The sequence below is a fragment of the Ailuropoda melanoleuca genome, chromosome 2, assembly GCF_002007445.2.
Source record: "Ailuropoda melanoleuca isolate Jingjing chromosome 2, ASM200744v2, whole genome shotgun sequence".
NCBI lineage: Eukaryota > Metazoa > Chordata > Mammalia > Carnivora > Ursidae > Ailuropoda > Ailuropoda melanoleuca.
Genome location: NC_048219.1, coordinates 59,703,233 through 59,716,939, shown reverse-complemented (window position 1 = coordinate 59,716,939; position 13,707 = coordinate 59,703,233). Strand labels below are relative to the sequence as shown.

The following is a 13,707-nucleotide window of genomic DNA, read 5'->3' as shown; positions in this document are numbered from 1 at the left end:
TGGTATCATACTGTTTTAGTACTGTTAAGGAAAATCTCTCCTACTAATGCTCAGGATCCTACATTCTTTAACCTGATCAAGTACTGGGCTCTTATAATTGTATCTCCTCTCTCTCAAAACACATTTGCTTTTTTAGGGGATATTTCCATCAACATATAAGATGTTTGAATATCTATTGAGGAGAGATAGAAGGAGAAAAATGTTCACCTTTACCCCAGAAGGTTGACCTACAATCATTATAGTTCCGATAAGAATACGTTCCGATATGAATACATGCCGGCTGCTACATTCTTAAAGAGTCTTGGACTGCCAGTAAATCTCACCAATAGTAAATATTGAACTGAATGAGAAACACCAGAGAAATCTTGTGAAAGTACTTTTATTAGTAGAAATTTGAAGAAACATTTATGATCTAATACTCTCTGCACATCGCCTTCCTTTTGAGCAGTAAACAAATAACCACCAGCTTCATACAGCAAAAGTGTAGCTCTTTTTGCCAATGGATCTTGTCCCCGTGCTACTTGAATAAACTTACTAAGTTCACTGTGAAATATCTCAAAAATTCTTTCTTGACGGTTGTGCTCAAGGACCCCAAGACATCTATCATCTTAAAAATCCTTCCTGGATTTCACATCGTATTGTAGTTAACAACCTTCCCCCCCCCAGCTTTTTTTTTTATCACTTTGGCAAAAAATATTATCTCAGTTTCCCTTTTCTACTTTATCTTTTCCCTTGTTTCTCTTTAATCCACTGCTCTCTTTGTTCCTCACCATTCTTTCAAAATGCTCTTGTACGGTTATCAATGATCTCCATTTTTTTTTCTTCTTCATGAATCCTTCTTTGCCTCCATCTTGAGCACTTCCCTGGCATGACTTGGAACAGATGACACACAAAGTTAGACATGCTTAAGGGATTTGAGAAAGAACCATCTTGTATGCTGGGGTATTTACATTTTAGGAAGTCTGACTTTGTAACCCTTTGGCTGCTTAGATGAATCTCCTGTCACTGTATGTTGCCTTCTCCCCTCCCCTTGCAGGTTTCCCTCTGGGCTCTACAGTGCAGTCTAAAACCAAGGGCATCTGGATGTGGTGTGTGCCTCACCCCTTCAAGCCAAAACACACCCTGGTCCTTCTGGATACCGAGGGCCTGGGTGATGTGGAAAAGGTAAGACAGGCAGTCACAGATAAATCCTTTTTACTCTGGATTTGCTCCTTACCTCTTCATGATATTTTGTCATTTAACTGCTGTGATCTACTTGCAATATCTAGAAATCCAGCTATAGTAAATGAGGCATGTTGGTTTGTTTGAAGTTCACTTCTAGGTAAGATATGGTATATTAGATAACTCTTTTATTTCTTGATGCTGGAATTATTTGATTAATTTTTTAAAAAGATTTATTTTTTTATTTATTTGAGATAGAGAGAAAGACTGCGAGTAGAGGGAGGGAGAGAGGGAGAGAGAGAGAATCTCAAGTAGACTTCCTGCTGAGCACAGAGCGTGATGTAGGGTTTGATCTCATGACCTGGAGATCATGACCTGAGCCAAAACCAAGAGTCAGATGTTCAACTGACTGAGCCACCAAAGGGTGCCTGAATTATTTGATTCAATTTAAGAAATGATTTTTGAATAGCTGAGTTGCAGCCTTCTGGCTTAGTACTGTAGATATTAGTTACCACAGTAAAGGTCCTGCTGTCAAAGCATCCTCAGTCCAGTTGAGAAGACCACACATAATGCAGTCAGATTTAATAAAATATGATTGGGAAAGAAGCAAGTTGGGAGAGAGGAAGAAGTTACACTGCAGTGCAATCGCTGACTTCTGTTAGTTCCATGGGAATTCTGTGGCTGGGATGCTCCTTTGAGTTATCCTGAGCTGGGACAAAGGTGTTGATAAATCATTGAAAGGCTGCTCTGGAAGCCTTTCTAATTAAAAGGAGTAGCACCTGAGAGCTGTCTTCCATCAGCACTCCCACTAGCTGGGGGAATCAGTTATAAGGTGATCTGGGCAGCACAACATAGTGGCACTCCATATGTTAAGCATAAGAGCGCTTTGGTGGGAAAGAGGAGAAACATCAATTCCATCCCAGTAAAGGAAATATTTCTGATTTATCTTCCAGGTGAAGTGTGTATTTGAGGTTTGTGGTTAATAGTTGGGTTTATATTTCCTATGGTAAAGTTCATCAGCTACCCAAAGAGCATTCTGGAAGGCTTTGAGATACCTCTGAATGTGCTAGTCCTATAAGCATATGTTTACCTTATAACAAACATTTTCAGGTGGATTTTTGGTATTTTAATTTTCTGCTAATGGATGAAATGAATGATTTCTCCTTTTGTCCCTTACTTTGAGACTTAATTGGAAATGGTATCTAAATTTCTGTAGCTCTCCATTTCTGTCCCAAGAGAAGTTAGAAATTCTGTGTTTATTTACTTTTTTATTAATTGTTTTACTTATAGAAATCAGTATGGAGGTTTCTGAAAAAGTTAAAAATAGAAATACCATATGTTCCAATAATTCCACTACTGGGTATTTACACCCAAAGAAGATGAAAACACTAATTTAAAAAGATATATGCATCCCTATGTTTACTGCAGCATTATTTACAATAGCCAAGATATGGAAGCAACTGACGAATCCATTAACAGACAAATGGATAAGGAAGATGTGGTATAAATACACAATGGAATATTACACAGACATAAAAAAGGATGAGATTGTGCCATTTGCGGCAACATGGATAGACCTAGAGAGTATTATGCTAAGTGAAATAAGTCAGACTGAGAAGGATATATACCACATAATTTCACACACACACACACACACACACACACAAATGAATTAACAAAAAACAGAATTAGGCCTGCTGAGAACCAAGTCTGTGTTTCTTCATGTCTGTATTTGACCAATTCTTGAACACTCAGCTCAAGACTTCCAGTAAGCCTTCATAACATATACTTTCTCCAACTTTCATAGTTCTGTTCTTCCTTGATAAAATTCTAAATTTCCATTTCATATTATAGCTATAGGTGCCATTGCTTATGTACATTACTAAGATATAAGATTACTAATATTTTTATAGATATTGTCATCTTTGTTACATTACTGTTACAGACATTTGTCATCACTTTGAAATAGTCATCTTGAAAGTAGCAACTGCCAGTTTCAAGTTTGCTTTTTAAATATAAGAGCAATGGGAAATATTCAGTAGCTTCCTATAAACATTTGTTGAATTTAATTGAATATAATTTGAATCCCCAGTTATCGCAATTATGGTATATTTTATATGGCTATATGTAGAATGAATAAATTCTAACACTCATCATTGAATACCTAATTGCACACCAGGTACTGTACTGGTTTTTCTATGTATGCTACTTTATTTCATCCAATTGAGGAAAAAGAAGGCTCTGTGAAGATTACAGTCTCTTTACATATGAAGAAATCACAATCACAAAAAATGTCTTTGTAATTGTCAAAGGTGACATCTGTATCCATGTCTGTCTTCAAACTTATTTCTTTGCATGGCAAGTATGTTAGCTGAAATAATAAATGAAAGACTGATAGAAGAAGTATCTGAATTTCTAAAGATGAAACTCCTAAAACTCTTGCTCTAATGTGCTTTCTAGGGTGACCCTAAGAATGACTCATGGATCTTTGCCCTGGCTGTGCTTCTGAGCAGCACCTTGGTCTACAACAGCTTGGGCACCATCAACCACCAGGCCCTGGAGCAGCTGCAGTATCCTTCCAGGGACCAAACCACCATGTCTCATTAAGTTTATGGGAATAGAGATCAAGTTAGTTTCTCGTTCCCTGTCACTTAGCTGCCTTTGGTGGAGCAGAGGGACCCAGGGCAAAACAGAGTGCTTATAGTAATTTTTTGTTAGAGAAAAGTGGGAAGGATGGGTGGGGACTTCCTTTTCCTTAACTGGGCCCTAGTTATGTGACAGAGCTCACAGAACTAATCAGGGCAAAGTCCTCCCCAGAAGAGGATGGCACAGAAGATTCCACAGAGTTTGTGAGTTTCTTCCCAGACTTTATCTGGGCTGTACGGGATTTCAGCCTGGAGCTGAAGTTAAATGATCATCCTATCACAGAAGATGAGTACCTGGAGAATGCCTTAAAGCTGATTGCAGGTATCAGAGCATGGCCTGGGCAGTGGATGGCCCAACAGAGGGGGGGAGCTACTAAAAGTCCATTATCATTGGGATTGCATTTGTATTCGAGACTAGATTGAGGTCTGTAGAAATGGTGACTTCAGGTTGGGCTGAAAAGCTCTAAGAAGTTCACTCAAGAAAGGCAGAACCTAGGCTAGAATCAAATTTTTCAAAACCAATTTGTTCTTTAAACAATGGCTAAGGTAGCTATCAGACTTCAGTGGGTGCTTAAACTTTCCAAAGACCAGACGCATGTTCCTTACTTTGGCTTCTGTTTTTCCGTGTTGAAGTAAACAACTGACCGATACTTACTGGCATGAAATTAAAAGGAAAATCAATATATTACTATATAGACAATATATTTCAATAAAAATATATTTAGCAGTTAGATATTAATCTTTCAAAGAAGGATACAATTTTCTAATGTCTGTATACATATATCACATAAAAAAATGACTGTGTTCTAATAAACCTGAAGAAGTATGCCTTTTCCATCTATACCTTTTCATTATTTCCGATAATTATCAGAACATTCATTTTACTGTCTATATCATAGTTTTCTCTTAATTCCCATATATTTATCCATGCTATAATGTTGAAATAATTATTTTAATGGGTTACATTTATAATGGTATATATGTCAATTCTGATTTATTCATTCTTGCTTTCAGTTTTCTACTTACACTTTCCCAAAACATTTAATGAGAAGGTGGCTTGGCAGAAGAGCAATGCTGTTAAATCAAGTCTAGTCCTTTGCCTCAAGGAGTGTGTCAAGTAGTGGTGACGTCCTAAAATTACATTTTAGTTACATTTACTCTTCCGAGGTTTTTGTGAAATAAAATAGCTAACACTATGCAAATTATTTCTAGCATCAAAGCAGTTTTCCTTAAACAACCAGAGTGTCCTAATGTGCCTAATACTGTTGTTCCTGATACTGCTCCATTATCCCTTGACTGTGGCTCTTCTTGGTCCCAAGTTTGGTTTCTACATTAGACCAAAAAGTTCTACTTGACCTTCCATTCTTTTAACAATTCATTAAGTAAACATCTAATGGACAACTCTACCACCATTTTCAGGTCTGGAGTTATGAGCCATAGATTTCTTTTACCTGGATCAGATGTCTCCCCAAATTTCTCTCCAGAATGCTACCATTGGTATGAGTTCACTATGCAAGAAAGTACTGAATGTCTGTGTTAAAGGTGTTTCAAGCATAAAAGACAGCAAAGAATCAAAATCCCAGTCATAAAAACCATTAGATCCCTCGCCTCAAGACTGTTCCCACAGTAATCTGTTGTTCTTATCCCTCAGGCAACAACTCCAGAATCCAAGCATCCAATCGACCCAGAGAGTGCATTAGGCATTTCTTTCCAAAACGGAAGTGTTTTGTCTTTGACCGGCCAATAAACGACACAAAACTCCTAGCCAATATTGAGAATATACCTGAGTATCAACTGGATCCTAAATTCCAGACACAAGCGAACAATTTTTGTTCCTACATCTTCACCCAGGGAAGGACCAAGACTCTCAGAGAGGGAGTCATAGTCACCGGGAATCGTGAGTCTCCTTTTACCATTTCTGTGGGGCTGAATATCAGCATTTTTGTTTGATTCTATATGGAATTCTGGGTATACACACATTCACACTCCACGAAGAGATGTGTATAATTATCTCACTTTGGGGGGTTTACAAATCCCTCTCTAAAACTGCACACTTCGTCACTGATACCTTTGTTATCCATTTATCTGAAAAAAAAAATCCTCCACTGAGAAAAAATAAATCACTAACTGGGTATAAAAACAGAATATACTGCTTTTTTTCCCCAAGGGAAGTCCCATCTGGTAAGTGTTATTTGCAAAAAAAAAATACAAAAAAATATTTTGCGAGTCTAGAGCTGTACAAAAATAAATAGTATCCCATGGATCAGTGAAAATCCATTGGAAGCTTCAAAATTCAGAATAAATATATTCTGATTTATCCTGCCTCATCAGTCTACCCATATAATCTACTTTGCTTTTAATTTTTTAAATGGGAAATTATGTTTTCCAGATACCCTTTAGTATGTTAGATAAAGGTAAATTTTTAATTTTTTAGCCATATGGCCTGGGGAACCATAAAAATTAAGTCAATAGGAAAACAAAGGTGAAGATAAAGGAAGCAGGGCTGCGTGTGGTGGGGGGTTGGGGAGATGGGGGTGGGGAGGTGTGAGTGCATGTGACTTCAGAAATGTAGTCTCAGAATCTGGTATCCTATGGGGTGATAATTTTATATTTACCCCTTTAATATCCTGGCTCAATTCAGGGCTGAGAACTCTGGCGGTGACCTATGTGAATACTATCAATACTGGAGCAGTGCCTTGTTTGGAGAACGCAGTGACAACCCTAGCCCAGCTTGAGAACTCTGAGGCTGTGCAGAAGGCAGCCAACCACTACAGTAAGCAGATGGCCCAACGACTGACGCTCCCCACAGACACGCTCCAGGAGCTGCTGGATGTGCATGCAGACTGTGAGAGGGAAGCCATTGCAGTGTTCATGGAGCACTCCTTCAAGGATGAGAAGCGGGAGTTCCAGAAGACTCTTGTGGTAATTTGTCTTAGTATTTACTCTTCAGGACCCTTCCTTTTGAAGACTGAAGCCTAGAAATACCTTTATTGACCCCATGGCTTATCTCTTACTCAAGGATAAAGAAATCTGGATTCTCATGAGAAAGAGAGTTTCAAAGGACTACATTTCTTTCTTTTTTTTTTTCCTCCCAAACCTGAGGCACTTTATCTAAAAATCTCTCTGATCTCTGAAGTAAAATCAATATAGATATCCTCCTGATGTTTTAATACATCTATGAATTCCTAGCCTGCCCACAACACCCAAAAGTCATTCCTGAGCATGGATGTTTTCCGGGAACACACTCCCATTATCACAAAGCAAACTTTCTCTTATCAGACCCTCATTCCAGGCCATTTTCAACTTATATTGCTTCTTGTTGTATCACTGTATCATTGAAGATAAATCACTAAATGCTACAGTTGTAAGGAGCCATAGAGATTAGGTAATACAACTCCAACATTTCAGAAGAACCAGGGAGGTTGAGAAACTTGCCCATAGTCTTACAGAGAGTATTCAAGGTTGTGAGTAAATCAAGTCTTGTGATTCCTGTTTTATTCCATGTCCTTCTCCAACAGAATGCTTTTCTCATGAGGATCACAGTTAGACCAATCCTTCTAGCAGATTCTTTGGAATCGTATTGTTTCTGTTCCTTTCTTCTGATGACATCCCTCTACTTTTCCCTTATAGGAACTCATAAAGGATAAGAAGGAGCATTTCTTGCAGCAGAATGAAGAGGCATCCGTTAAATACTGCCAGTCTAGGCTCAATGAGATTTCACAGGTCCTAATGGAAAGTATTTCAGCAGGAACTTTCTCTGTTCCTGGAGGATACAAGCTCTACAGGGAAGCAAAGGAAAGTATTGAATGGAAGTATTCACAACTGCCCAGGAAAGGAGTGAAGGTGAGGAATAGGGGAGCATGGGGAGCCTACAGAATAGAATCAAAGGGGCCTCCAGATAATCTGAGAGCACAGCACCGTTTGTGGGTGATAAACAGCATAGGGATATCCTGACAGCTTTAGCTTTGGAGGTCCACTATTTGCTATTTACTCCTGAGAAGAGTGGAAATGCCTATTCCCAAAAAAAAGAGTATTGCTTTCTGAAATGCACAAGAGACAAACAGAAATTACTCATTTCTTCATCCAACAACACAGCATTGAATATGCCAAGTGTTGACAATTTACAAGTTAAAGTAAGCATCCTTGTACTTAAGTATGGTCAAAAGAAAGAGAAGAAATCAAATATACAGACAATTGCATACAAAGTTGTAACACATATGAACCTGTGAAAATGGGCTACATATGACGCACTATTATGCAGCTATAGAAAGGATGAGATCATGACATCTGAGACAACATAGATGGACCTAAAGGATATTATGCTAAGTGAAACAAGTCAGACTGAGAAAGACAAATACCATATGATTTCACTCATAAGTGGAATCTTAAAAAACACCCAGAAGTGAATAAACAAAAAGCAGACTCAAACTTATAAACACAGAGAAAAAACCGATGGCTGCCGGAGAAGAGGGGGACGGGGGATGGGTAAAATGGGTGAAGGGAGTGGGAGATACAGGCTTCCAGTTATGGAATGAATAAGTCATGAGAATGAAAGGCACAGCATGAGCAATACAGTCAACAATATTGTGATAGTGATCTAACGACACAGATGGTATCTACACTTGGGGTGAACATAGCATAAAGTGTAAGCTTGTAGAATCACTGTGTTGTACACCCCAACCTAAGGTAACACTGTGTGTCAACTATATGCAAATTAAGAAGTATAATAATAAAGAAATAAATAATAGAAAATGGGCTACATAGGTTGTGGTAATAAACAGTAATAATTAAATAATAATGCAACTAATATACATTGGACTCTTATTTCTTGTAGGCATAATGTAAAGCTGTTTCCCTAAACTCTTAAGTTTAATCCTTCAAACAACATTAAGCAACATTTATGTTTATTGTCAACATTTTATAGATCTGAACTGAGAGGCACAGGCGATTAAAATAACTTGCCTAAAGTTGAAGCCAGCAAGTATCAGAGGAGAGCAACAGCACAAATTAGAGGCAACACTTCCCAGTGAGAAGGCAAATATATAAAAGCACCAGAGATGGTGGATTTATAGAACTGCAGTTAGTTCTGACTGGCTGGAACCTAGAGTGGGTAGAAGGAAGTAGCACTGGGGGATACACGGAGGGAGACAGGACGCAGGAGCGATGGAGAGTCTCTGGTCACACTTGGACATCTTGTAGGGAGCCACTGTAGAATTTTAAGCATGAAGCAAAAATTACCTGGATATACTTGTTTTTGCAGGACTAATCTCCACAGTGGAAATCTAAGTTCTTTGCTCCTTCTTGGTTCCTCAGGCAAATGAGGTCCTCCAGAGATTTCTGCAGTCACAGGTTTCAGTAGAAGAATCCATCTGGCAGGCAGATAAAGCCCTCACTGATGGGGAGAAGGCCATAGCAGGTATAGGGCATGGCTTGGCTCACAACGGGTTGGGTAGGTCCCTCTGTCAGGTGTGACAGCAAAACCTTCCTGAAATAAGGAGTGTCCTCTCCTTCTGTGGCACTACTCTGCTAACTCTATAAACAAGGGGAGTTGTGGTTGTATGTCAGCCAGACAGGGCCTTTCCCATATTTTGAAATTCATGAGGAATTCAGAGATTTTCCACCTTCCCTTCCAATTTAGTTTTGCCTCTGAGCTCTGGAGGGTAGAGATCAATCCTCACTTAATTTTCTTCCCTCTCTAAACTTTCCTTGGGGGCAGTGGAGCAGGTCAGGAAGGAAGCAGCTGAGAGGGAACAGGAGCTGCTAAAACAGAAACTACTGGAGCAGCAACAGCAGATGGAGGCTCAAGAAAGGACTCTCAAGGAAAACATAGTCCAACTGAAAGAGAAGATGGAGCGGGAGAGAGAAAACATACTAAAAGAACAGAGTATGATTTTGGAGCATAAGCTGAAGGTAAGTCTGGCCATGGCCTTGGCAATGCTTGGTGGTCCTTCTTCTGGTACCTCAGGAAAGGATGGGTGAAGGTTACAGGCAATGGAGCTCATAGAAGGAAGCACCATTGCCATTAACTGCTTGTGACTTATTAAAACCCTGAATCCTTTGAATTCTTCTCCTTCTCCCTCTCCTTCCCCTTTTCCTCCCTTTCCTCTTCCTCCTCCTCTTCCTGCCCCTTCCCCTCCTCCTCCTCTTCCTTCTTTTCTAAAGAAGCCTTTGAATTCCACTCTATATGTAGACTCTAGAGAGTTCAGGATGAGTATGGCACCTCCAAGCCCTTGGAGAATATAAATAGCATTTGAGTTGCTATTTGGGGGATTTTAAAATAATCTCATGAGGCTAGATTACATAGATATCCAACCATATGTATTTTTTAATTTTTTATTTTTAATTAACATATAATGTATTATTTGCTTCAGGGGTACAGGTCTGTGATTCATCAGTCTTATACAACACCCAGTGCTCACCACAATACATACCCTCCCCAATGTCCATCACCCAGCCACCCCATCCCCCTGCCCCCCTCCCCTCCAGCACCTCTCAGTTTGTTTCCTAAGATTAAGAGTACTTTATGGTTTGTCTCCCTCTCTGCTTTCATCTTGTTTCATTTATTTTTTCCTCTCTTCCCCTATGATCCTCTGCCTTGTTTCTTAAATTCCGCATATCCATATGTATTTAATATGACAGCAACTGGTTTGCTTTACCAAGATCACTGACAATTATCAGAAAGCCTACTGCTACCCAAAGACCCTGAGGTATATCTATGCTGACATAAAACTATCAGGATAGTATAGACTCAAAAACACAGGGAAGTGACAGTTTCTAAATTCACTATACTATCTCCAGGTGTGGGTAGTTTACCCAAGTTATCAAATGGCATAGGGAGGAATTCTCTCATTATCCATCAGGACATGTTTATGACAGATTTCTAGAAAAGCTTATAAGTTCCCATCATTTCTACTATTTGGGTGACCATAACAACCCAAGTGGGACTGAGTGCGATCAGACCAAGGCCATCTTCCAACTGGCATTTTTTTTTTTGACTGAAACATGTTACATTTGTCCTCATGTCAAGCTTAGCATCCTAGCAAAACCTTAATGGTATATGAATATTAGTAAGGCTTTAAATTATGCTCTTCTCAATGTTTAGGTCCAAGCCAGGAGATATTCCTCACTGCAAAATTCTCCTTTCTAGATTGAGTAAGAAGGAACAATTTTAGGAGTAAAACAACGATAGTTTGACCATGTTTTTATATGCAAAGTGCAATTCTTGAAAAAAATGATAATTTAAAAAGTTTTACTTCTCATTTTTTATTTAGGTCCAACATGATCTGCTCAATGAAGGATTTCAAAAGAAATCTGAAGAGATGAATGAAGAGATAAATCAGTTGAAGTATAGGATTGAAGCTACTAAAAATAATGATACTCCCTGGTTTGCCCAAGTCTTAGAGAGATTTGGCAATGAGATTGTTTCAATAGTTACTGCTCCTGTTAAATTTGTTGATTATATTGCACGCACTGTGAACTCACTATTTAAGAATTAGATCTCCTTTTAAAGAAATTAAAGAATGTGGCTATATACTCTGGCCTATTTTTGGTGCATATGCTTTTCACTTTTATTCAGCAAAGTTTTAAATACAAAAAGTGCCTACAAGAGGATATCAATGCCTGACTCACTTTAGATAGAATAAATCCATGTACACTTTGATACAGCATGTTAACTTTTAGAAAATATACATGTGCAAAATTGTAAGTATATATAAAATCCACTGAGGCATCACTTTAAATGAGAAAAGATTGCTTAATTCGATTATTTAAGTATCTATCTACATAAATGGGTAATATAAATTGAACATGTGCCAGTATGAACACTGGAATACTGTATAGCCATAAATAAATTGACAGTGGAGCTCAATTTGTACAAACATAGGAAATCTTGAAAATATAAAGTAAAGAAATATGGAAGAAAACAGTGTGTATAATGTGTTCACTGTAAAAAAAAAATATGTGCAATCATACCTATCTATGTACACATAAAATATCTCTGGAAAATTTGTTAGAAACTAATATCACTGGTTTCTTCTGAGGAGAACTGAATGGCATCAGGGGTGGAAGGGACACAGGCTCTTCATTATATAATCTTATCTCTTGACTTTATTATAAAGAAATCTTGAATTGCCATTTTATAAATAAATCACAAAATATAGAGTATAATACTAATAATGATAATCACAAAAGGAACATGAAATTGGCTATGAGATCAAGAAATTGCTCACTATTTCTAGAAATGACATCAGCCTGCTCAATGAGGGGGTCTAAGACCAAGATCAGAGTACCAGGATGCATAAAATTCACCTCTTAATATTTTTTTCATTTTGGCTTTGGTTTTTAATCCCTTATAATTACTTCAAAACTGAGGTATAAACTTTATGTTGCCCTCTGAAATCTCAGCTAAAGTAGCCTTTACTTCCTATATTTGAATTACACCTTTTAAGGTGTTAGAAGCAAATTACCAAACATTAAGAATGTGCACTGATGAGAGGGACCCCATAATTTTTTAAAGTGCTGCAGTGGCCTCTCTGCCGAAGGCAAGAGCAGAAGGCACCATGTGCCATTGCAGAACTAGATGCTCTGATAATGTTGGCAATGATAAACCCTGATGCATGGAGGCCAGGTGTTGGCACTTAAATGCCAGAAGCTAAGTACATAAAATAGTAATAAGCATCCTGGTTTGTCTTAGCTCAGGTTGCTGTAATAAGTTACCATAGACTGGGTGGCTTAGACAACAAATGTTTGTTTCTCACCGTTCTAGAGGCTGTAAGTTCAAGATGAGTAAGCCAACACTGTTGGGTTCTTAGTAAGGGCCCTCTTCCTGCTTTATAGATGGCTGCTTTTTTGCTGTGTCCTCGTATGATGGAAGAGAAAAAAAGAGTGCTCTCATGACTCTTTGTTTAGAAGAGCACTAATCAGGTTTCATGAGAGCCCTACCCTCATTACCAACTGCTCCTCATTACCCAAAAACTCCACTTCAGATGTCCACACAGGGACACTGGGGGTTAGGATTTCATCAAATGAATTTTGGGAGAACACAAACATTCAATCCATAACATGGCTGGAGTGACAGCCAGGTGGGGAAGACCAGAGAAAATTCTGAAGAAGGTGAATAGAACAGGACATCTATAGAGTCAAAAAGTATAGCGAGAAAATAATCAAATGGAATCAAAGATGTTTAACAGAAGCCTGAGAGGTAGCCTTAATAAAATGTCACTATCCCCAGCCTTGATTTGAACCAATTTCAGACCACAAACCTAATACCTGCAGAGGAGGGCAGAACCCCAAGGCAAAGGACCAGGCAACTCTGGGATAAGGACAGATGATAACAGCTTTCCCATTTCTCCTCCTGGAGGATCTCTGGCCATTTACTTGGTACCTATGTCCTGGGGAAATGGGAATGCCCAAACATTTTGAGGACTCTTGTAATCAGGATCCAAGTTGCTAGTGACACCCAGATACCAGAAAGACATCACAGTCTCCCTATTAAGATAGGGGTACATGGGATCCAGGTAATAAATGCAGTCCTGGACCAGGGGCAATTAACTGGGGTCTAGTATTGGTTTTCAAATAAGAGCAAAGTTCACCTGAGAACAAAAACCATTACATATTTTTCTGTACATCTCCTCAAATTATGTTTAGGCACAGAATGTACTAAATAAGCATCTGCTAGAAAAACAAAATATTGACACCCCCATCATTGTTTTCAATTGCCAGAACTACAAACACTCCAAAGGTCTGAGGTTAGAGATAATTTGGATTTTAGACACCAGATTAAGGTCTCTAAGATGATTTAAAGGCTGGAAGAATAAAAACTTTTCTGGTGAAGTCTCCTCCTCTATGACCTTGTGTATTACAACCTCTGTGTCTCTCTGAGGATGTTAACACGTTTCCACTG

At 38.6% G+C, this 13,707-nt stretch overlaps 1 protein-coding gene across 1 annotated transcript; it reads left to right on the top strand.

The window, feature by feature from the left end:
• Positions 1 to 930: 930 nt before the first annotated feature.
• Positions 931 to 11,730, top strand: LOC100474906 (guanylate-binding protein 6). Its single transcript, XM_034653842.1, has 9 exons — positions 931 to 1,164; positions 3,622 to 3,731; positions 3,932 to 4,128; positions 5,458 to 5,703; positions 6,448 to 6,728; positions 7,437 to 7,649; positions 9,120 to 9,222; positions 9,523 to 9,716; positions 11,078 to 11,730. Exons 1-9 carry the CDS (start codon positions 991 to 993, stop codon positions 11,300 to 11,302), a joined length of 1,743 nt encoding a protein of 580 aa, XP_034509733.1. The 5' UTR covers positions 931 to 990; the 3' UTR covers positions 11,303 to 11,730.
• Positions 11,731 to 13,707: the final 1,977 nt, after the last annotated feature.